Here is a 26,583-nt window from a genome sequence, read left to right on the forward strand (position 1 = left end):
GCTACCGACAGAACGGTTCTGGGCTTGCAAGCGCCTTCGGTCGATAATTTTACCTCTGGACGAACCGCAAGTTCTCTTATTCTCTGCTCCCGCGTGCGGTGACTAATTGCCGGTAAAACGAGTGTCGATAAGAGCTTTAGTAAATCCTGTCAAATATTTTTCTGACCTTTCTTTCAAAGCCACCAAATACGAACATCCTCGCGATCCAATGGCCCAAGTAATTAGCAAAAATGTAGGAATATTTCGATACAAAAATTTCACTCATCCTCGTAGAATCGCAGTGAAATTTAGATAGTGGTACAAAAGGGAATGATCACTGACTCGTTTATGGGGGTTAAGTAAGCGACGCACTGGACAAACCGGTGCGGAGGTGACGTTTCAACGGCGGGATAAGGCCGTGGCAGGTAGCTGAAGACAGAGGGAGGGTTTATCGACCAAGGCAGACGAACCCCGCGAAGCTCAGTATCCGCGGGACCACCACCCCGTCGAAGTGTATCCACGGGACGGGAGTCTCTTTTTCTCTTCCTCGTCTGCCACTGTGCTCTCTTTCTCAACGTTCTATGTCAAAAATCGATTAAAACTTAAGGGGAACGAAATTCGAAAATCCGAATCTCAAGACAAGTAGTTTAAGAGTGTACGTTTTTAAATAGTGCCCTTCGAGGAGTTGATAGAAGACACACCAAACAAAACAAGTGAGTGTTCTCCACGGATATCTATAACGAAATTTATCAACGTTTTTTTTCCTCTTCTTTTCATCAATTACGAAAATAGCCTCATTTTTTCTCCCAACAAATGAGACTAATTTTACTGCTGTTTTTATTTTCACATGCCTCATTGTAGTTTGAAAGGAACTGAAAAAGACACGGTGCCATTATGAAAGCACTCTCGGTAAAAGGCCCTCAGCTACCATGTCAACTCGCGCCTTGTTCAGTCACTTTCTCGAGGCCTGTAAATATGTACTCGAAAACTGAACTCCGAAAGAATACAAACTCTGTATACGGAGGTCCGTGCATTCCTTGCCACTCACCCCTCAAGTGCCTTGTGTTTCATTCACACCAGATTTTCTCCGGTTCTCTGAATGTTTCACGATCTCTCTAGCTCGCCAGTTGAACAAATAGAAGAAAAAACTTATCTTTTAAAAAATGTATCAATTCGTTGATAATTCCTGGTGGCAATGTTTTTTCGATATTCTCGTTTTCCACTAGCTGTGATTGGAAAAATAAAACTCGAATAAATCTCAATCCATACAGCCGCGCGTGTATCGAGGGTCGTTGGAACGATAAAATGGTAAATTTGGTTTTGAGATCTGGAAGTGGAACGACGTCGAGACACGAAAAATCGTTGCCGAGCGAGATATAAATAAAGGCGGTATGAGAAAAAATTGTCGCACCGTTGATGCCGTTATCCTGAAAACATAAAAGCGTTTGCATAACCGAGGCCATAAATATCGAGGGCTGGGGCACTGCACTTGAAAATACCGAGCGCGAAAACATACAGGCCCAGAATACAAATATATGAATTGCAAATGTGACTCACGGATTCTTGGACTTTGCACCGAATAAAAAAGTGCTTCAACGTTTATTCTGAGTTATTATTATATGGAGAGAATTGAATTCGACGCAATCCGAACAAACGAAACATTCCTCATAACATACTATTTTAAAACAATTAAAAAATGAAACTCTTTTTCTCAAAATTCATTTTTCGGAAATGAAATAAAAGTTTTCGCAACAATACCAACTTCCACATCCTAATTCTCGAAGTAAAAAAAATCAGGCCATTTCTGCACTGACCCAAAGGAACTTGGGTTAGTGTTCCAAAGGTGAATGGCATAATTGGCAGCACCGTGAGTCCACCGACCTCTTTCCTTCATGATTCTCCAATTCGACGTTTATACGTACGTCCATGCTCATATATTTATTTATGTGCATCGTTGGCTTGTGTACTATTTACGGTATATATTCTGCCACGACGTACCGATACATCTATACATGTTGAGCTGGACTGGAACACTGCCAAGTAAAGTAACGACTACATTTGGTGCATCGTCCGAACGGAAGTCAACGAACGAGAAATCCCTTCGTGCCTTTTTCGCTTCGATACAATCCATGCAACTATATTTTCGGCCCCGCTCTAAAACCGTGTCAACCGAACGATTTTTCGTCTTCTTTTTTTTCGTTGCTCTTTTTTCAAGAAACCACCCGCACGAGTTGGGCTCTCGTTCACTTTCTCTTGAACGTTGTTCAGCCACCCCTTGGAATACTGCTGTCGTAGATCTAGCGGGCTGTTGGAAAAGTGCCTTTTTTATAAAATCACTTGAACATTTGACCGAGATGCAGATAGCAGCTGAACTACAATTGTTCGCTTATCGATTCTTGCCGCGTGAGAAAAAAAGTAGGAATTCCATGATACATTATTTTTTCCCCTTCAATCTCGAACATAAAACGTGTCGTAGCGAATTAGCTCGAACCAGGTCGCGAGCAATTGCCACTCGAATCTTGAGAACTGCGACGTTGATTTTCAATAGCACGGAAAAGGAGACACGGAGCGAACGATAACTAGTTACGTGAGCGTCGAGCTGCTAACTTTTGTTCAGAATTTCACAAGCTCGTACGAGGAATCTTGACGGATAAAGACTTGCTGGAACGCTGAGAATTTTCACTTTTTTCTGGGAGTCATTCTCGCCCAACAAAGTGGCTGCATCCTCATCAATCAAGGTCCACTTTCGCGTAGGCGCTACTTTATTCCGGCACGTAACCTACAGATTTCCCCGAGATACAACGGTATTGCGCGAAATTTTTTTTCTTCTCGCCACGTGACTCTCCCACCTGAATTCGCAAAAGTCATAGGTCACAACCACACAAAAAAGTCATGGCACGCACAAGTTTGAGTGATCAACGAGGACAGGGCCAACAAATGCTCTCGCGCATTCTTTCAGGACGAAAATTTGTGGCAGATTTACAAACATCTTCGCATTTAACTGGTTTCACTTCAGTGTCTCAAAAATTTAACAAAAATAACTTGAAAGAATTCGAAGGATTGCCAAAGACTTGAAATTCGGTAAAAGGTCGTCTAATAGCAATTTTTTTGTTTGGTAGCAATTTTTCAATAATTTCAATCGCGACTAAGTTCAATTCTCGTCGCATTTCGTTCTTTATAAATGGACGAAGAGAATAGCTCGAAAGAAAAGTGTACAGTTTCCACATAAGTAAAAATTTGTATCCTCTGACTTCGAGTCAATATACGTGAGAAATCACCTGGGCAAAGGGATTGTAGGCGAGGGACGTTTGCATTAATCGTTGTTGGCCTCTTTCGGGGTTCGTACAGATAAATTGCCCGAAAAGGAGGTCGGGCCAATAGTTACAGTTCCGCCAATGGCCTCAAGCCACAACTAGGCCTCACCAATGTCACAAACATTTAGCTACCACTGGGGCACATATTTACGTTGGTCTAGAAGTACGCTTACATTATCAAACAAAAGCAGGGCTCGAGCGCCTTTTTCCACGTCGATAAACAGTGTCGACGATTCATGCACTTGCAAACATTATCGAATCCTTGGGAGAATATGACAGAAAAATAGCGACTTCGACATCAACGTTGTTTTCTAAATTCCAAAACAAACCAAAATTTTTTACAAAATCTAGCATTTCCATGAAGTTAATACTTTTTTGCTCGAAAAAAATGTGTCTGCTTCGACAGAAATCGTTTTTGTCGTTTTCGACGATATATAAAAACAGAGATTTGCGAAACGATGATTCAGCTGGGTATAATTGCCCCGAGAGCTGGAAAAAAACATCCCCAGACGCACACTATGAGCGTGGCATCAGGATCAGATATGCAAATATGTGACGTCGATGTCCAGAAGAGACCGGTGGCCTAAGCAAACCTCAATACGTTGCTTTATTCCGTGCACTGACTTCGCAAGTCAACGAACGAGCAATCACCCGAGCGGAGACGTTTCCATTAATCGCCGTTGACCACCCCCTGTGACTCGGATAACGCGAACGAGGTCGACGTAGCAGCGACCCCGTATCGTTGATTTCCACCGAACTTTATGATCAGCAAATCAAGATTATTTTATCAAACGAAACTGGCTTGTGAGTTTCATTTTGAGAGGGACAAAAAAGCGGCTACATCGACGGATATTTTCCACCAGGAATTTCTACGAAGATTATAAAACGAGAGAAAATTCATTTTGTGGTTGAGTCAAAGGACAGCATTCCAAGAAATTTCGCTGCGTACGTTTGACCCATTTATTCGTTAAGCAGAAAACGTTGGTAGAATTGAATTCTGCGTAAATGACATCACGGCGACAAAAACCGGTTGGTGGGCTTCAGCGTTTTCGTTGAAAACGAATTCATCGTGGGATTTCTTCTACCACCCCCGCATTCGGGTAGAATTGGAATCTTCCATCGAGGGTTGAACTACCTCTCTACGGGTAAACGTATAGAGGGAAACACAAGTGTCTATACATATTACTTGGCTTCTACTCCCACCGCGTTCGCAGCGCCCACGCCTTCCTGAATCGCCTCGGGAATACTTGACTTTTTTTCGTATTAAATTCATAAAAGCAGCTATTCGATGAAATAGCACGTCTTTTCTTATATCATCAGTGTTTTCCATCGATGACGTGTTTACTCGAAAGACAATGAATTCTTATAACTTTACTTTGTAAGTTTAAATGCCAAATGCTTTTGGCCAAACGATTGCGTAAATAGGCAGGGTGTTTGCAACGATTCTGTTCCCTTTTATCAGCTTAAAACAGTCAAATATTCCTTCTTTGTTTTGTAGACTAAAAAAGTGTGGATTTATAAAAATTAATTGGCAAAAACATGGTGGGGAGACTAGCTCGTAAAAGCAGAAGGTGATGTTGATGAAGAGTCGTTGATGCCGAGCAGAGTTTGTTCTCACGAAGCGAGAGACAATTTTCGAAAAAAGGTAGAGCTTCGAAAAAATTTTAATAACCGAAGAAACTGTCGAGGCCTTGGGGCAAGAATTTTTTTAAGCACCCGAGTTTAATGAGCGAAATTTCTACTCGGATGACACCGAAAGAACGTGTGTACGTTGCTGTATCAGGAAAAAGGATGGATTTCCCCTTTTTTTGGATGCCGAGAGGTTTTGGCCACGTTCCAAAGAGGTCTCGAGGAAAAACGGACGATGGGGGGGTTACGTGTTGTCAGCTCTGTGCGTCCACTTACCATCCCTTGGCTAAGGCTTGCCCAACACACATAAACATACCCTCATCGAAAGAGCCTACAACGCCAGTTCAGCACCAACCCTCCCTTTTCTTGCCATGAGCAAATGCGGCGGCAACCATGACATCGAGATTCAGGCCACTGTCCCAGTTTACGCCTTTCCAAGCAATAAAGCTTTGCTTGCCTCTCTCTCTCTCTCTCTCGCTCTCTTTCTCTCTCGCTTTAGACTTTTTCCTGCCAATACGTAGAATAACGAATTTCCTCAAGGCGACCATAACATCTGAAATATTAGGGCTGTCGTTAAAAAATAAAATTATATCGATCGTGTATGACGAAGTGAATTTTATGGCAGAGTAAAAAAAATCCACTTGCTATACGATAAGCCTCTGAATGACGACGATTTTAGATTTTGAATTCTCATAATAATTGGAAAAAGAATTTAGTTGAACCAGCAAATGGCTGTCAAATTGTTCAGATTAATTATATAGAATATAAATCTACTTAAAACAAACTTTAAATTGAAAACTAATTTTGGTGGGATAATATTAGTGAGAATAACATTCCAGAGATTTGTGGGGCTCGTAGGTCTCTCAAGCCGTTTGAATTTGGTTCGATGTGGATTTTATCTGATTATTTATCTGAAACGTTTGAAATTTATTCAAAGTAAATACACCTCCATTTATCCCACGTAGTAGTTACGCACGTGTTCGAATCAGAGTAAACAGAGTTCGGACCTTATCGGGGTGTGCTACATCGAAATTACCTTTGAACTTTGTACAGGGTAGCGGCGTTCGAGTCTGCACGTGCGCTCGTAACCGTATATTCTTATGGTCAAGTAACGTGTTTGTACTCCAGCCAGATAGACAACGGTATCGTCGCCATCTAACAACTTTCGGAAACCTGAACGATCGCAAGAATGCCGAAAACACGGAATACGTTTTAGCAGGAAATAACATTACGCTCGGCCGTTCAAAAGCTCGAAGTTTTAAATCATTTTTTATCGAACTATCGGGGACGTTTTCGAAACATCAGTTCGCATTTTGAGCTTATACGGCGCCGTCAAAAAGCTAATTCGATGTCACGTTTCCATTCGAAAGTTTATGTTATCAAAAACTTTTTTATGAAGTTCTCCGAAGAGTTTTCGTGTCAGGCTTTGAGCGAATGGAAACCTCGTTATCGTTAGAAATCCAATTTCCTACAGCTCTATGTTTGTTTTCGAATTCTTTCAAAAAATAGAGACGAAAGATATTGAATAGAGATTCTGATGTTTGTTACTTTTTATTGCTATACTAAAAACACATTAAACTTATTATTTCAATTATCAATGGAAATGAGCTCTCAAAACTTGGTAAATGCGATGTGGTGTATGGAAAAAACACCACATCAAGCAGCGGTAAGAAAGTCCCGCCCACTTTCAACGCGATAATTATCCCAGTTACTCAAATTTAATTAATATTTTTTTATTTTATTTTATGCACTACTGAAAGGATTTAGAGCTTACGTGAGAGCCTTTTAATTACTCCTACCACCGAGTGCATGCTTCAACGTTTTATTTTTAGCGAGACCATCCCGAGGCTCCCGTGCACAACAATATTTCAGGTTTTTTTTCACCAACTCACATCATCCATATACCGAGCATGTTTCGTGTGGAAGCATCATTTCGAACGACGATTGCGAGTTCAATGAAACTCGATCAACATTGTTCCCAAGTGCGTGGCAGAGGCTGCGGTTCCCGCAACGTGCCGTCCGACCCACGGGAAATAAATGGGAATGAAGATCGTTATTCGACTTCAATATTTCATCGTATAACCCTCCTGCTCCGAGTTCGCAATCGCAGTGATTTTCAAAGTATCAGAGCACACCGTTTCGTGACACGTGGCATGTCATTAATTCATAGTTTATGATGAAAAAGAGAACGGAGAATGCGAAGACAACGCACGGATGAGCGCCCTCTTTATACCAGAGACAAAAGCACCACCTCCGAGTAATTAAGTTAATGTCTTTTCTTCCTCCAACAAGAAGCGACACAATTCGCTGTCATTCCTTCCGAGAGTACAGGAATATCCGAGGGCACAAAAATCCGAGAGGAAAACGAGCTAGCATCCTCCCACGCACTCCTTTTTCCTGACATTTTTACACCGAAATGTTTGCTCGAACATAATTGACTTTGTCGTATAACAGTAAAGGGTGAAATCGGAAAAACCCTTTAGCAATTGAGCCAGTTATAAGTGAAAGTAGAAAGAAATACGTGAGAGTAGAAAGAAACAGGAATAAGGAAATTTGAGTACATGAAGTTCTCTGATAAATTTTTATAAACTCTCATTGAAATCTACACAGTTTGATTGAATGAAAAAACTTCGGAGTATCGGCATTCAATGGGATTTTTTTACACCCTCTTCCTATCATCGATATCGTAAATATAATATTATTCGCATTATAATCTGTTATTATGAAACAGTGAGTGCGTTGGCCGACCTCGGGCTGCAATATATACGAGTCGTATCTACCCCCGTATACGAACGAACAGCTTTCTCGACTGTTCGATAACACACCGTGGGTAGGTGCAACGGCCGTCGGCCTCGCAAGCTTAATCTAGGGCAACAGTACCACCACTACCGTTCTGGTGCTGTTACCAATGTTGCTATACGGATTCCCGGGTTTCGAACTCCTCTCTTCCTCTCTCTTTCCTTTTCACTTCTTTTATCCTTTTTCTATGTTATTAAATCTTTTTCACTATTTCTTTTTCTCCCTCTCATTCTCTACGTTTATTTTTTTCATACTATTTGTTATTCCTCGATCTTCACTGTGGTATTGGATATAATAAATTTGATATCCTTTATATTTTCAAATTCAATTTCAAATGAGTTATCATAATTTCTCAAACGACTTTGTTCTTCGAGGTTCGTGAACAAAACTGTCAAGAGTCTCTTGACGTTCTTTTTCTTTGCTTTCAATTATTTTTTTAAGGATGAGTTGTTCTTTTTATCATAGATTTTTTTTACAATGTGAACATGTCACATTTCGAATATGTTTTCTCTTTCATGTTCCCTTCCCACGTCGCTTTGGCTCCTTATCTTTTTCGATTTTTGCCTTCTTCCTTTCGTGCTTTATTCTCCTCCTTTTTCTCTTCTATTATGTGTAACGTTTTATCTGCTCTCTTTTACTTTTCACTTACGGTTTTTCTCCCAAGTATTATAGATCAATGATTTCGTCGATTCGCTCAAGTTCTCTCCTTTTTTTCGTCTCCCATTTGCCCTCGCTTCGACTCTATTTCTTTCTCTCTGTCTCGAATCTCTCCGTTTTTCCTTCTACACCAGCTTACTTTCGTGTTCGCCATCGAGAATGATGCGGTATGTGCCGAAGTTGCTTACCCCGGCGACCGCCCAAAGGAGCCGTGATACCACAGAGCTGTGAACCCCGGAAACCGCATAATCTCGACGATTTATTCACCCCGAAATATACTCGTGATTATTACAACGAGAAAAAAATATCGACCCCTTCCATGCGGATCAATATATTTTCATACTGCGAAGGCTTCTCTCGATGCGCACTTTCACGCTCCAATCAATTACCCTTATCACGATGGAGAGCCAAATGTATAACGACCCCGCAAATAATAGAAACGCGAACTTACATTCGATATTTTAGGCCAAAATTAACGAAGCTCGCACCCCTACGTTTTCTATGTTTCAGCTTCTCATAACGCTGTGGCACGAAAAAAATTTATTTTGTTCAGAATAAATCTAGAACTTCTCGAATTTCAGTATTTTTCCAACAAATTTCAAATATTTTCGATATTTTGAGAAAATGTCGAAGTGTGCACTCTACCCTGGGCTGCTGAGGTTTGCCTCTGCTCATCAATACTGCAGAATTGTTAGCGCAAAGGTGAAAGTTGTAGGGACACGTAGTTTCTTTCGTTCGATACTGTGTTTATGAAATTTGTATATGAAGCTCCGAAAGTTTTCAGATTGACCTGCATGTAACTGCAAAAAATGGAAAGTAGTGTTGTTTACTCCAAGAACTATTTTATGAACAAATTTCCAGTAAATTGACACAGCATATGGCTTCCTGGAGCAAATTACCCCGGAGGTTCAACCCCGGAAGCTTGGTGCTCGTATTCTCGTTTGCTGGAAGCTTGGTTATTGAGGACAAATTCGCCATCATGTTTCTGGGCCGTAAGAGTTATTGAATTACGGTTCCGAAACTTTGTAAGTTAAAAATAAATCTAAAAAAGAATGAACCAACGTCGAAACTTCATACATAATGATTTTTATCAACGACCCTTCGAAAATGTAGTAAAAAATTGTTTAAACAAAACATTTCAACCGATACTGAGACAATTTTCGTCCGTTGCGAGGATTCAACTCGATGTTTTCTCAAAATGGTCATTGATGTTTCGAAATTTTTTTTACTTTTTTTTCCAACAGTTTTTCTGCTTTAAAAAATCGCGTTTACTCCTCACTTAGAGATCTTAAAAATCAATAAAATACATCAACGTTCGCGGAGCTTCGGAGATAATTCAGTTTTCTCAATTTTTGTTAAAACCGACGGGAACTGATTTTTTTCTACTGAATAAGATAACGAGTTTTGAAACGATTATTTTTCCAATAATTTCCTGCTAGCACATAAATGTCATTGATAGCTTTCGTGAGGTTGTTCAGCCGGTATCATTATTCATCTTTCACGACTGTGTTAATTCGCGCCCCTCGTAGTGGAAAATTAATCAAAGGACGTCGATGTTATGATCGAAAGGCCTCGAGGGCTGCTCCGTCGAGCTGGTTTCATAGGACGAGCTCGATCTCGTAATAACGCCATCTATCTCTGCGGTCCATGGATTTTCGATGGATACTGATAACGATTAGACATTAAGTGACATCGTGACACTTGTTAGCGCTAGAAATATCGGACGACATGACAAGAAAAAGAATCGTATGACGACGCGAAGACTTATTCGAGCTGGTGCCTCCAAACGTAATCTAACTTGGACTGTAGCATCATCGCACACAAACTTTATTTTTATTGAGCTCCCTAAGACAGACGGAGATTGGCTCTCTCTCCCTCCCTTTTTTCTCTTTCCTGATATCGCTCGCTCGCTCTTCCTCGTAATTCAAATTCATTGGAAACTCATTTTGCGCCCGGAGCTGGATAATAATTAATCCAAGGTTAAATCGAGAGAGCACAAGGCGAAGAAAGTGGAGAGAAGCATGGAGGAAAAAAGGGCGCGGGAAAAACGGAGACGGGGAGAGCGAAATAACGAGGCAGAGAAAATACAGAGTCAGATGAGCCAACCGTATAGGGTTGACTTCCAAGGTCGCGAACGAGTTACTTGTGCAGCACGAGAAGTGAACGAAGACAGTCAGAGATACGAATCATTCGGAGGATAAATATTGCACGAATGGCCTCGAGAGTCTTCCAACGGAGACGTACAACAGAACGAAACGAGTTATCCCAACTTCTCGAAATGGCATGGCGTTTCTTTCTGACTTTGACGCTTATATTTTGACTTTTTTGTTCCCATATTCCCGACACGAGTCTCTTGCGATATCACAACGTGATGATTTCAAGGGGATGATCCGCGGTAGATGAGAGATATAAAGAATCTACGAGATTGAAATAAACATGCATATGTTTGGAGTAGCAAGCCACGCACGACGAAGTAACTTTGTGCGGATCAATACCGTGTTTCCGATGGATAACACTAACATGAGAATCCGAGTGGGAATCAGTTTGGAATTTTACATTCAACCGACAAAAAACATGCCAGTTTAAAGCGCTGCTCAAAAAATACTCTGCCGAGAGAAAAATATGAGCGTGACTGACCTTTTGGAAAGGAAAGACTGAACTGAGCTGAGTTACCGAAAATAAATGACGAGTTGTAATCCCCATGGGACGGAATTTAAAAGGAAGTTTTATGAATTTTTTATGCTGGGCACGATTCGATTAATGGCTTTTGTTTAATGAACTGAGTGATTGTAACTGGTTTTGTTGAATTTGGTTATAAGCAACATATAATATTATATACGATCAAGCTGTAAACAAGGCCGGGATGAAAAAGAATCCAAAGCTTGAGTCAGCTCATGTTTTCACTCTTTTATTCTCTGTCCTCAGCTTGTTTGAAGAAAATATAATTAGTGAAAATTCAATGAAAAAATTATTAGGATTAACTATTTGATAGTTATGACAGGCACGATATTAACGACAACTTTACAAATAGCCGAAAGCCTTAGTTTGAGGTATTGGGAGAAAAAAGTTTGGGGGTTTGGCCATTTAATCGTTGCGATTATCCATGAAAAGCATCATAAACAAATTAGAGCCGTTCATCGTATTGAGGTCATAGGTTTTGGATGTTATTCACGAATATTTATACATCCGAATATATTTACTGAAGTCATGGAAAGTTGTTTGAGAAATTTACAAAAATCGATAATAATCGATTTCCCATTGAAGAATGTAAGCATCATTGAACTCAATAAATATAATACTCTTTGGAACGGTCGTAAATTTAACTAGTACCACCTGAAAGGGTAATATTTCAGGTTTATAAAACGAGTTGATTTTTTTTTAATTGAAAATTACGATTTCTACATCATTTTTTGTGAAAAAAGTCATTTTTTCTGCATTTTTTTTCAATATTAAGAATAGCAATAATAGAATAAAACCGTCACAGTCGTTTCTCAAAGGCTCGAAATACATTATAGTATTTTTGTTATATTTTTTTTTTACAGTTTTTCAATTATTTATCACCCACCAATGTGAGTGGGGTGGATTACGATCCCAATGACTATTACGTCAAAATCCGGAGGTTTGACTACTAAGGGTTAAACTCATATAGTTAATTATGAATTAGATGAATAAATTTACTTCCTTGAATAATTCCATACATTATAATAGTTTGGTTTACATTAAGAATCCATTTTACATTTTACATTACAGAATAAATGATAATGACAACAACACGGTTAATCAACTAATGATAAAGAAATTTCAAACAGCTTTTCTTTTAATTTTGTTATTTTCATTGAAATTTTTCATTTGTTTCCGATAAATAAGCTCAATACGTTCTTTAGTGTCTATCTTGTTATACAGAGCACGGTTTTTTGTGACGTTTGTTCAGCTGTAAAAAAAGGTATTCTCATTCCCACCGAACCTGATAGATACGAGGTCGTTGTGTGGTCCCGGAGGTCTTCCAAGTTGAGCCGCCTCGAGTGAGGTTGGGTAATTGGTTGGGTAATTGCTTAACCATGCACCAACTCGCGCATCGATCGGCAAGCTCGATACGAGAGCGCTCTGAGATTCTGATGGTCCAGCTAAACAGAAACTGATTTCTGATCGAAACGTGTAGCCGTTCGATTTTCCATGGTTTTCTCGAGCCCTCGTAGAAATACGACTCGGTTGTGCATCGGAGCAGGGTTTCTGTGAGCGTCATCATGGTGGTCTCGCACCGGAACAGGAACAGGAAGCTCGTAAAACAGGGTTCAAACGGAAGGATGGAGTCGTAAAAAATTTATAGGTTTTAGAAGATTAAAAATAAAAATAAAGTATTTTTATTCACCGGGATCCTTACGCATGAACCATTTTCAATGTGGTAACCCGGAATGAGCTACGAGACTCTACAGAACTTTTCACACGTATAGGAAGTGCGAAGAAAGTGCAAAAACTGGAGGAGCGCCTGTCATTTTATTACGGAAAACGTAGAAATTGTTTTGCCCAGTTCCAAAAGCGCGCGGGGTTGTAAAATGTAGAATATCTGGATTGTGTCTTCGCCAGACAGTGAGGACAAAAGAAAATTAGTAAAATGATAACTTCGAGACATTTTTCTAATGAGTTTTCGCTCCGAAACATCGAACATAAACCTCCCAGGCACCTTTCAGTCTTCCACGTTGTTTGGGTCATTGAACATGAATAATTTTTTTCACTTCGAGTGTGTGAAAACTGGAAATCCAACAGGCAGCACTTTTTTCGTAAGCATTGCATAAATGCCGGAGGCTCGTTCAAAAAGTTGACGTCTCAGGAGCCTCATTTAGCTCGTTCATTTTCAACCCTCTTTTCACTACGTCGCTATGCTTGCACCTCATTTATTTTTCTCTCTCACACCCTTCGGAATCTGTTCTGTGAGCTCACGGCAGACAATTCAGGCATAATTCAGTGGAGTCGTGGACACACGAGCTCTTTTCACATTTCAACCTGAGACACCCTCGTTCTCATAAACGAAAAGATTCGCTTGAATTTAATTTCTCAGTGAGTACTCTCGTCATGAAGAGTTTTCATAAGTTACGAAAAGGCATTATCGCACGAATATTTTACTTTTTTATTTTTTCCACCTTCTTTCAATACGTCATTCGAAGAGCGTTGCACGGAATCTCATTGAAAAAACTGTTCCAACGTGCCATGAATTTAGCGCTCGATCAGATTTTCCTCCATGCCAACAATAACTCAAAACTCTTTTCGACAATTTTATTTTCAGAATGATCACGGCGTTACCGGTGCCTTCGGTGAAGGTATTTCACAAAACGTACTACCAAGAAAAAACCCAGAGGATAGGCAACAGCCAACCTGGGAGTCCACTCGCTGACAGCGAAGCCGTCATGGCACTTATGGACAAGGACCAACCGGAGTATTTCTTTTGCGGAAAGGTATTAACTGCAAGTCTTTTTATATTATTTACGAATATCTGCGCACTCTCCATGCTCACGGTTCAGAATCGATTACCAACGCTCGTTTTGCCGATCTCACCGGATCTGATTGAGAATGAGAATTTCTTATATACAAAAAGCTTCTGATCGATCGCGCTATTTTTGCTTTTCGCGTCGGAGTAATCCATCGATCGATGGCATTGAATACGTTTACCGAACATCTCTCTTTATAAATACGTACGATAGCTGTGTACCAGCTGTGCCCACGACTCTGCTGGAGTTTCATTTGAGTAACACTTGCTAAATAAACTTCAATTGCTGCAAGAACTCAGTCGATGCGGATTGAACCATCGGAGCAAAGTCAGCTCCATATTTATAGCTCAACAATGTTTGCTTCGAAACGTCAATCTTCATTTTCGCTCTCAGTTATGGGGATTCAAACTTTTGTAATATTTGAGTTTCTTCTTAGCGATGTATAGAACAACTTTTGTAATGCTACCATTATATCGAAAATTGTGATTCGATGAAACTTGCATCTCAAGTTTTGCATTCTCAGTTTTAGAGAAAGCCTTTTAGAATTAGTTAAGTAAATGTTAGATTTCAAGCCACTAAATCCAATGGGATAGAAGAATAATCTTAAGGTGAGATTTTTCATAAAACCACCCACGAAACTTTAAGTTTTACGAGCATCAATTAAGGCGTTTTTGGTATCAGAATATTCGAAAACAGCGTGTCTAGAGAATAAACCAACAAATGTTTGATAAGTTCGTCATTTTGGAAAACACTTGTATCAATTTATCTTTTTTAGGGTCAATATTTCGTGCTCCACCCGAATTTCCTCCACACTGGGCCCGAGTCCATCCCTTCTTTTCGTAGATCGATTTTTTTCAGTTTAACATTCCTAGCTGTATAAACACTGTACAAGTACGAATTCTGTTCTCAATCACGAGCTCTAGAGATTTTTTTTAGACTTTATAGTCAGATACACGGATAGACTTTTATAGTAAAAATTACTATGTTTTTATAGTAACGTCGGATCACATCGATATTATTATAGGGATTATAATAATAATCGCTACAGAGTGTGTCAAATAATGCAAAAGTTTAGGGAACCATACCATAGTTCATAGTAAATAACGCGCTGTACTATATCAAAAATGAACACCAAGCGAATTTTGATCAAAAACATAGTAAATAGTGAAATGATTTGATGAAAATTTAAGAGATAACATAGCAGTCGTTTCTCTGTGCTATAAGAAAAATTGCATAGTCTCGTATTTTCCCTTTTACCGCACTGAATTTTGCTCAATAACATAGTAAAATTCATGCGCCCACCAATTATATGAGGCGTTGCGAGTATAAACATGAAAATTAACCAGTGGCACATAGTAAAATTTCAAGCAATTTTTCCACTTCAATTCACCAATTTTTACTATTTCGCCAAAGACACGAGTGACATTCAGATATCGATACATCGTTCATCGATGTAAGAATGTCGCAGACCTAAATTTTGCATGTCGTATATAGTAAAATTTGTGAGAACTATTTCCGGCATCAAAATTACTATGCACTTTGATGAAATGTAATAGAACGGCGATATAGAACAGCGGTGCTACAGAACATAGCAAACTTCTCTAGCAAATTCATCCGAAATATTCGTATAAAAGTCTCTCCGTGTATACGTATAAGGAGAGAAACAGTGAATATATTCGTTAAATTTTCATACAAGATTCATTGACATCCTTCTATTATTATTTTCGTTACATCGGAGCGTAGACCCACACGAACGTTGCAGTTTATATATTCCGATGAAAAAGGCCAATCGGAGCTCATTCAGAATCTGAAACGTTTTACACTTTTTGCCTCGACTCGGCGAGTGTACGTGTATGTGGAGGGTCGCTCTATTCTTGTGTGAAGGGATACCCCCCTATATACGTGACGGGAATATTTGTGTGCCCAATGAGGTGGAAAATATACTAGCGCAGTCCAAGACGTAGGCGCCTGTTCATAAAGGTCGAAACCTCCTGCAAGTAGATATAAACTCGCGCGGCCCACGAGGTATACAACATTGAACGGTACAAAAAGTGTTTACGTTTCGAGGCCATAGTAAAACGGGATTAAATATATACAATGTTCCTATCTACACATCGATACGAGCTATATCATCTAAACGAATTATTTTGACCATGCAAACCTGCCACTCCGGCCTAAAATAGTAAAAATTTTATATCAGACATCCGGGTGCGGTAAATTACTTTTTTATTAACGTGACTATGGCTGGGGTGACGAGAAAATATTCAAAAATTTTCAAAAACTATGAAAGGTTGGCAGAATTATTAAAATATTTAAAAAGTGAAATACGTCAGCAAGGGAGCTGTTTCCGATACTATTTTATTGCCAATCAATGCCAATATTTGCGTCGTGATTTACGAGCCATAAACTTTGTAAGGAAATCAAATTGGGGTATAAAAATCGTTGTTCTGATACGAGATGCGTCGAGTAGGGAACGTAGCATCACTGGAATATTATACTATGGAGTTAAGGGTTTGGAGAATCCGGCATCGATAATCGATAAAATCGTCAAACAAACGTTTAGTTTGTTTCAATATAACCGAATCGAAATATTCGAGGATGGAGATTGCCATTAATTATTGGCGGGAATACGTCACGTGTCGGTAGATGCGCGAAAGCTCCGATCTTTTACCATCCTCATCGACGCTTCCGAACCATCCCATCGTAATCCCTGCGCCCACGTAAAAGCTCCGAGCTCCGAATGACGTCACTCCCTCCACACCGTTGCGAAGGTACTCATCCTTCGTTGCTTCTCATCCCACATTCCGACAGCAGATAGCTTTCGGATTTACACGGTGAATGAGTCATTCGACTCTTTGTTTTATCCTTTTGGATACTTCTCGATTCCCATTCGCTTCCGGCATTTAGAGAATACACGATGACACGATGACACTTTACCCGTTCAATAAACAATTACTATTTTCAATACACTATTTCCCTTCAGTTTCATTCGGGGCTTTGGCCTTGGTGACGTTTCCAACCTCTAAACAGGAACGCTGGAAAACTTCATTCATTTGTTCGCAAAAATATAAAAGAGTCTGCTTTGATTTTGAAATTAAAAAAGATCATGCGCTACTTGTGATTCAAAAAAGCAACTGAACTTTTTCCTCTTTTCATAATCAAACGATTAAAATTTATTCTCGGAATTATTAAAATTATGTGTTACTTATTTGTTGAAATTAATACATTTTTAATATAATGATAGCGTTTAAAATACTTTCGTAGTAAAATCGTCAAGCAAAATGTGACGACAACCATTTTCTATTTATATGCGTAGGCATATCGATATTTTAAACCAGCAGGCTCATAGTGCTGTCAAACCTTCCACTGTTTATGTCGTTATTACTCGTTAGCCTCAAATGAGTGTTTTTATTTTTCCATTCCCAAGTGATTTTCACCGGTAACAAGACTTTCTCAAGACATCATTGATGTCTAAAAACATTCTATTTTCTTATTCTCGTTTTTGGCTCTTTAAAGTTGGGAGGATCCTATTCATTAAATCCAAATCGTCGCACAGGAAGTGTGCCTGCCACAAGAGCCTGTATAACCCTTAAAAAATGTGATTTTCGCGTTAATTGTTTTCTCAACAACTAGACGGTAAATCCTAGAATAATTCCGGGAACAGATGCACACTGAATGTTTCTAGAATATTTCCAAATTTCAACTCTTAAAGTATGAATTTTCGATTTCCATTAAATTCGCGTGTACTTCCTTAACTAAAACGAAATCGATCGAAGTATTAATTCCGACTCTCGAGTTTTCGAGCAAAGTCAAAGCTAAGCGCCGCTCTTTACAATCAGAAAATAAGCTGTAACTTTTATACTTCTTCGAATACGAAACCCCATCTACGAGGGAAACGTCAATCTGCTTATCATCAGTATCACGCGCACCCGATTCCCAAAGCGTGTTGGAAAGCATTCTGTCGGTGAAAGTGCCGTCCAAAGATGATATTTCAAACAACTAACTCAACCAACCTCGTTCATCTACTATTGAGAAGCGATGGAACTTGTATTTTTCCCTTAAATCTCTTTTGTTCAGAAGAAAACTTGTTCAGGGCGGGAATAGCTGTGTCTGAGTCATTGTTACATTACGACCTTGGGCGTTCAAGCAGCATGAATGCCTGATGGAAGAGTCGATAAATCGGGGCTGCTGCTCAATAACTCATACCAGAATTTTTTCGAGCTGACATGCTTATTGATATTGTAATTTCATCAAAACGGTCCTAAAGTTCACGTCACGTCTGTTTATGTTGGCATGTTTGCCGAGATACAGAAACGTCATTCAAATTACGAAATACTGAATAACGAGAAATGAAGCTACTACAAATGTCATAGTTCCAGTTTGGATTATGTTTCGTCCGAACGAAAATTGTTCCAAGAGTGTTTGCCCATCTCGAAGGACTGAGTTGATGTGTTTCGAGACCATGGACAGTACATCTTCTACCGAGACTGTACAACTAACGAACGAATCGCTTGAATAACAAATACTTTAGTGTGTTGATTGTTTGTTTCATATTTTTATATTTTTGTTCTCCATGCTTTTTAACCTTCCACGTGGCATAATTGAGCGGGCCGGGGGGATTGAGCTGGATTTAAATTGTTAACGATACGCAAGAGCTCGTTATCGTAGTCAAAACTGAAATGAAACATTTTTCAATGGTAAATATCGAACAATGATTCCCCCACGAGAATCGTGAGTCGTATATCTGTAGTAGATGGTAAGGTTTAATCTGGAATGCTGGACGCATGTTCGCTCCTCATTACTCGGGCCTTGAACTAATATATCGAGAAAGGCTTGACACCGTGAAATATTTTGGAGTCTGATTGAGTATTCTGCGCTCAACGCCCCCGCAAAGTTAGTACGACGTATTAATAACATTATCGCGTCTTTTTAAACCCACGTCTATTTGCAGTTGTGACGCTACCAGTGTAAATAGACAGCGAATTCGAGGATTTCTTTGTCCTCAAAGAGCAATTATTTTACCCAATGGATTTAAAATTTTATTGAAACTCGTTGGAGGTGGTTACAAATGGATTCTAACTGAAGTCGGATCATGAGAATCTTTTCATGTGTTGTACGGTTTATTTGTCACATTAATAAGGGGGTCACCCCGCGTGGCAGCCAGATTTTTGGAGGCTTTTTCGCGATTTTATTTTTGCGCCAAGGAAAAAAAAACATCGACCTTTGAAATTGGGAGGGTTTATTTATCGGTATTTCAACTCTATGACAGAATTTTTAAACTCTCATATCTCGGGTAGATTCGGTGTAAAACTACTCCGCAGGGACCCACGTGTTTCTCCATGCTCGTCACGATTCCGGGGGATTGGTTGATTTGAGATAAAAAAAAAGCAAAGAACGTTTTGCTTTGCAAAGCAGTGGCTATCGCTTGAACTAATATCATGCAGAAAAATCCTTAAATTATCCTCAAACACTTACCCCTTAGTTGTTAAACTCGTCATAATTAGATGGAAAAATCGAGAATGAAAAACTCGAAAAGTTGCCTTGCGCCGATTCCAAAGTGACATTCCTGGAACACAGATTATTTATGAGGCCTCTTCCTCTGTTCATTGGCAGGTTAACTCTCTGCACGTTGTAGTCGGATCATTGCTTTTCGGCTCTGTAATCCTCGTCGTGGGACTCGTACAGCTTGCACCCGGTGCAGAAGCTGCCCAAAACTCAACGGCCTTGATCGGCGCTGGCTGCGCTCTCCTGTCGCTCGGCGCTCTCCTCGCTCAACTAAGGATCCTTTGGATAAAGAGACAAAAGGCAGGCCAGAAGGATGGCACCCATCAACGAAGCGTAACGAGCATAGATATGCTGCTTGCTCAACATAGGTAAAATCAAAAGGACCAATACATTCTTTCATTCTCTGGAATATTTTTGTCATCGAGAAGTTGGACTTCCTGGTCAAAAAATAACGTGAAGCTATGCAGCAAACGTGGTTTCATAGCAGGCACATCTTTTTTCAAATCTTTTCATCGACAAATTCATTTTTTGTCGTTTATTCTTCACCGTATTCGTTACAAAGTTAAGAGCCATGTTCGGCCTTGTTTCTCTGAAATGTAACCTCAAATCCACAGTGAGTTAAAATTCCATTCCCAACACTTGTATAAGCTCTAGAAACGAGGAGTCAGTTTGAAGCCTGTACTTAGGTCGGCTGATGCGAAGGCATCTCAAGAATTGACTCCCTCTCAAAATAGCTCATATCAAAGCAACGATTCAACTACCAAATCCACAGAGTGATTCTTATTGTTCTATTTCTTATGATTATATTGAAAAAAGAAAACGTTCTTTCAGAGACTTTACTGTGCTGACGCTGGACGAACTTGACGATCTCGTAGAACGGCCTACGCCTGCTCTGGAGAGCAAGATACGTGATCAAGGTCACAATACCTAGGTGATGCCGGCCTCGAAGAGGATAGCATTAGAATCGTCATCGCCGTGCCCGACCACACCCTCGTCGCTATCCTCGTCCTCACAATCGCCCGGCACGAGCTCCTCCATCCTCTACACACATCGATACGACTCTCGAGAACACAGCCTCGTATGAGGCAGCGAGGGGTAATAAAAAAAAAGCTTTCGATCGCTCGCTTTATTCACACACTCAAGTTCCCTCTTGCCATCTCGTTCTTTCTTTCTGCCCCTTTCTGCCTCTTTCTCGATTACTCTACTCAATTCAGCCTAGATTTCACACGAACGTATGGAAACCGTGTACACATACGTGTTAGGACTTCATGTACGTGTTATAAAAGACGCCACTCGAGTGGCTCGTGTATTGGTTCAAATGAATGATGAGAGCACATGCATGCCCCCGTCTTTCACACGTCGATCGACCACGTGTGGCCTCATACGTTACGGATGAGCACTTCCCGATAAAAACCAATGACGAAGGCAAAAAGAGGACAACGAAATGTCCTCCAAATCGCTCCAACTCTTCTGCACTCTCAATACATGGAAATTCTAAGAAAACGAGCCAATTAAAAAGCTATTTATTCAATCGAACATTCGATTCGGTCATCCCTGCAAGTATTTCGTTAATGGATCATCATCGCCAACGATACTTTGGTATTCGTGGATTTACCTCCCTGTGCAATGACATATTTCATAATGAAATTGCTCTTTAATGTGAGGTTAATTATTTAGCGGAATTCACTTCAGTTAAGTTTCGAAAAATTGATTAAACAAAACTAAAGTTTTGTAAAAATAGGTTTTCACGATGTTTTTCAGTTTCTGGTTTCCGGAATATTCGTATATTCCGGAATAATTTTTATTACTCGAAAGCACAATTCAACTTCATTGAAAATTGACGTTCACTGTGTTTTGGGAAGTGCTCACTCATTGGAAGCGTTCCTAACGGGAGCTTAGCGAGAAAGTACCCATTGGAAAAAAAAATAAATATATGAAAACGTGAGATTTAAATCAAATATATATCGTGATCTCAAATATCGATACATATGATAGTGCGTATTGAGGAATCTCAAAGTGAACTACGTTAGACGTAAATGACGCCGGTAGGGGGTCAAAAATTTTTTCTAATTATTATAATAACGAAGCCTTTGAGGATGAATAAAAGGGAAAAACATTTTGATGAAGTTTTATCGTTCCACCGATTTGATGATTTCAAAGGTTGTACCCCATGAAAAATACTTCGTCACACAAGAGAATCCAAAATTAGGGCGGAAATGATGACGCGAGCTCGAAATCGATGGAAGATTCGACCGAACTTATTGACAATTATAATTATAATGATCGTAACAATGAATAATAATAATTATCGTCAAAATCACAAGATAAATGTCGAATTAAAACTCACTTAGTTAACCGTGTTAACTCACGAGCGCTTGAGACACGATCTTTTTGTAATTGTGATAGATTATTTCGTGTAGTATAAAAATAAGATTGAAAAAATTTCGTAAAAATCGTCGAAACTTGATTCGAGCATTCGAAGCTTATGAAGAAAAAGGGTAGAATAACGACCGTCCTCTTTACAGCTCTACTCAAAAACAACGCTGCTCCAAACAGCCCTACTCTCAAATTTGCAAAATCAATACAATCCAATATGTCTCTTCTTTTGTCATAAATAATCAGTGCTATCCGCTTACACATGTTAAAGAGCAGAGACGTTATTCATACATAAAATAAAAATCTTTAGAGTGGAAATGTTATCGAGTAGATTTATAAGAGTCGAGTTATGTTGAAGCAAGTCAAAAATTCTATTCTCAGTAAATGTATTCAACAACAGTTCTCCTCTAAATACATTTTTAAAGAGCGAAGGTGTTATCGAGTCGAGCTGTGACGAATATAGTTATACATTGCTGCTAATTAACAAAACCGTATTGGTAACCATTCTCGATCTACGTAGAGAACGTCTATACTCCTTAACATATCTATTCCGGTGTGATATTTAATCCCCAATATCTCTGCTCGTGATGATTTCACAAAATATTTCATCATGAGTAGAGATATTGAAGATGATGGATTATACATGAGTAGACGTAGAGTTGTTATGGATTTCGGAGTAAAGATTTTAGAAGCAGGGTTGTTTTCGAGTAGAGGAGTAAAGAGGGTGGTTGTTATTCTGCCAGAAAAAGAAAAGTTGAAGAAACTACACTCCGTGCAGCAACGCAGTCCCGACGCCCTTATGAAATTCCACAAGCAATATTTTTCTAGATCGTTCAATCGATTGGAATAAATCCAAATGCAACTCCAAAGCATTTTGGTCGTAGAAAGGTACCGAGTTATTCAAGTTTCCGAAAAAGTTGGCCATTTTTCATGAATCACTGTCCGCGTATTTTGAACGATCGCTCTTGAATATGAAGCTGGAGAAAAAATGTGTTCGCGACTATCAATTAATGACGATTCATCATAATTAAGCCTCATTGAGTGCCCGGAACCACATGGGCTGGATTTATTAGAAGCTTCACACGATCGAATTATTTCTCTTTCTCAATTTAATCAAGGAAGTCCTATCGAAATACTTTGCTGCAAGTTAATTAACATGTAAACACTGTCCGGACACCATGATGAAGCAGCATCGGTACCAACGAGCACTATTTCAAAAATTCGTGTAGTCCATTGGACCAAATTGAATTCTCGTGGGCTCCATGGATCAACTGACGATGTCATCGACAGCAGAATGTTTCGATGAAGTTGCTTTTTTCTTTAGAAACAAGTACTTAAAATTTCAATTTAAAAAAAAAACTATTTCAACTGCGCGAAGAAAAAAGTAAGAATTTTCTTCGAGCGTAACCGACTCGCAGGGGTCGATACGTGAATTATATGCAAAGATAAAAGAAAATATCTCGCTTGCACAATAAAACGATGGAAAAGGTGTAGTCATTGAAATTATGTAAAATAATACCTTCATCATCGTTGTGGAATTGTATTCGGTAATGTCACCGAATATCGATGATACGAGGAAATAGCATCAACGAGAAATCAAAGCACGTGATACGAGGAGACACTAACGTCAGTTTCTTCTGATTCGAGCGTTAGAGGTTTATGAAACCGAACCTTTGATAAACCAGGTTAAAATGAAAGAAAGTGCGAACGAAATGTCGAGTATAAACGAACGAAATTAGAGGATCGATTCGAGCGAGAATTCACTAATTAGCCAATGTTAGCTGCCAAAAAGCATAACCAACCGCTGTAACTCATATAATCACCAAATTTTTGTAACCCAAACGTCGGAAGATAGTATTGATCTTCTCTCGGTAAAAAAAACTTGACGATTAGTCGTTGTCGGCCGATTTGGTATGACGAGCGACAGTTTTCTGAATCCAGCTAGCACAGCTAATTTCAAAAGTGGCTTCCCAAGTGATGACCAGTTAAAAAAAGCTAATTTAGTGTCGGTCCATAGCCACCAAAATAAATACGTTTAGCTGTACCATAGAATACGCTAGGAATGCCATCGGAGTACAATTTTATTTTGAATAGCGCCAACCTTAAACAATATGAAGAGAAACAAAGAAACCGAAACGCATAGATAATAAAACGCTTTGAAAGGAGCATTAGTGATAAATAGGCGCGAACAAAAAATCTAGCAGCCGAACAAACGAAACATAAAAAATATATAGGCGATCGATTTTTCATTATATACTTGGCTCATGATAACGAGGTACATTTATTTCAAGCTCGACACACTCTCGAATACAGGAAATAAAAGGAAAAAGGAAAGTTTGAGATATGAAAACTACGTAATCGTAAAATTTGGGACGGCGTGAAAAACTAAATAATTTCACCGTCCATTGAATAAGGAGCATTTGTTAAGTAATATTAAACGTGGAATTTTGGAGAGGAACATATCGATCTGTATCGCAAAATTATTTAGAAATATTTTTTTATCGACAATGTGTCTTTTTGGGAAGATGAGTGAGGTAAACGAAAACAAAAAGAAACTTAAGAATATAGGCAAAAAATACGAAGTGACATAAGCGCGAGCACGCCTTATTCACGTTGCAACAGAGTTTTTCAAATAAAGATCGAACTTTTCAAGAAACCCAAAGATTTTTGTTCTCCAAGAGTGCTTTCGAATTTCATCCGAATCCTAAAATGTTTCAACAAATTTTTCATTTATTTCCTGTTCTACTGTGCAAATCGTATTATAAACTAAGCCGTCAATAAATATCTCGATATATTGTCGATTTAATATTTGTCAAGTTTCATATTTATAGAAAAAAAAAAATAAAAAAATAAATTAATAACGCGTACGAGGTCTCATTATAGAACGATACTGAAATGACTGCCTCAAAAACCCAAGGCAATGGAAGAAAAATACGATTCTTTCATGCTACCTATTCAACACGTATAATTATATTTCGAAACTGATTTTGTTTTTCCAATCTCTAAGCTAATTCCTATTCGATAAATAAATTAATTAAACGATATGGGAACCGAAAAATTATGGGATTCATTGAGGGAAACTCATGGACACGCATCAGTTGAAAATTTAATGTCGGACGTTTTAAAAACCAAAAAATTGATCGTGAAGAGGAGACCAGAAGTATTTGCTGATCGTTCGCATCCCAAAATTGTTCGGTCCAACAGGCTTTAAAGTTTCGTAATGTTAAGTCATAAAAAAAACGCACACATAGTTCTTAAGGGTTTTTATAATGGTGATCTATGGAGAAAATTATTATTTTTATTCGGTTTTTTTCTTTATTGCCATAAAAATGTATCGTTGAAAGATTTTATGACCAATATGAATGATTGAAGAAATATAAAACGTGTTTATAAAATAACTCAAATGCTTTATGCAAATAACGTCATTACAAGAATGTCAAAATATCGATTTTTTCGTTTACTTACAAATCGAATCCCTATAGGACACCATGATACTTGCCGAGCCTTGTAAATATTAATTCAAGTTTGTAATGAAAAAAAAAAATAAAATAAAATAAAATAAAATAATCATCGCTCATTCGTGGATACATTGTTTTTAAAATGAAATGAATGAAAAAAAGAAGAGAAAAAAAAACGAAAAAAAAAATTGTCAAAAACATGAAATTTTTTATGTCACTCGACTCATCAGTCGAGTCTCTTTGGTGACGCTTCGCAGCTTGTAAAACGATACATTATTATTGGGCAAGTGAAAAATCAAGAGGTTCATCCTTGATGAAGCGTCGAAGTGAAAAAAAAATGGGAAAAAATGTGAAAGAAAACTTGGAGAAAGTTGAAATTCGTAAATACCTACGTATACATAGATATAAATATATCACGTTAATTTTTAAGAAAACTTATTTATAAAAGAAAATCACTAAAACACATAATCATCGTGTATGCGGTGTTTTAACGAAATTATCCATTTAAATGCTTAAGGTAATTACGTTATCCGTATATTTTGTAAACAAAAGTTATGATCGATAACGATTAATAAAAATCATAGTATATATACGAAAAAAGGGCCTTCAACTGTTTGAAATTCCAATTTTCGATCAACCCCAATCCGGTATCAAAATTTCCCGTTGTAACTTCACTCCCGACTAATCCAATATAAATCTACGAATTAAAAATCCTGAGTTTTGTAGTTTTTGGAAAGGAATAAAAATTCCACTCGTTTGTGTCTAAATTCAAGAAATAAAAATCTTCCCAAGAGACCCATCGTCCATCGATTTGTAGGTTATGAAAAAACCCTCCGAGCTCACCATCAATAATCAATTTGATAGTTCATTTTTTAATTCTTACAAATTTATGTATAACCGTTGCTCGACAAATGTTGAGCATTTACGTTTGTGCTTCACCAACATCGGCAGTCTTGCTACTCGTCGCTTTATCAACTTGGCTGTCCATATGCCGGTGGGGATTCCGTTATGACATGAAGGATCATCAAGTAGAGTATATAGAAAATCATCGTATTGCCCACTTTCAATTCCGAGACGTATGAACTCTCGGTTGAGAAACGAATTCATAATTTTCGAAATTTTTATGGAAAAAGATAATCTAATAGAAATTACAGTGCATTTTGAAGGTGGATTCCAAATATTGAGCGTGAGCATTGATTTCATTCTGCAGAAAATTCAATCGGTTTCAAAACGTTACGAACATTCATATGCAGAAATAAAAAATTGAAAATAGATTTTTAAAAATTTCCAAATTGATACTTTTCCCTGCGAAATTCATGTTTCGCCTTTTTGTCGAAGCAGTATTTAATGAACTATATTCGATAAATTTGTATTCGAAAGTAG

The 26,583-nt window shown here is 38.6% G+C and overlaps 1 protein-coding gene and 1 long non-coding RNA gene across 2 annotated transcripts in view; one reads left to right on the forward strand and one right to left on the reverse strand.

The window, feature by feature from the left end:
• LOC122416937 (uncharacterized) overlaps window positions 1–19,393 on the reverse strand; it is a 43,635-nt gene extending 24,242 nt beyond the window's left edge. The window contains exon 1 of the long non-coding RNA XR_006262193.1: window positions 19,337–19,393. This is a non-coding gene — a long non-coding RNA (uncharacterized lncRNA). The remainder of the gene's footprint in view (window positions 1–19,336) is intronic.
• Window positions 472–25,800, forward strand: LOC122416931 (uncharacterized). The gene is made up of 4 exons (XM_043430089.1): window positions 472–692; window positions 13,660–13,828; window positions 19,475–19,734; window positions 20,198–25,800. The coding sequence occupies exons 2-4, from the start codon at window positions 13,661–13,663 to the stop codon at window positions 20,295–20,297; spliced, it is 528 nt and encodes a 175-aa protein (XP_043286024.1). The 5' UTR covers window positions 472–692; window position 13,660; the 3' UTR covers window positions 20,298–25,800.
• The last annotated feature ends 783 nt before the right edge of the window (window positions 25,801–26,583 follow it).

Source organism: Venturia canescens, chromosome 1, assembly GCF_019457755.1.
Source record: "Venturia canescens isolate UGA chromosome 1, ASM1945775v1, whole genome shotgun sequence".
NCBI classification, from domain to species: Eukaryota; Metazoa; Arthropoda; class Insecta; order Hymenoptera; family Ichneumonidae; genus Venturia; species Venturia canescens.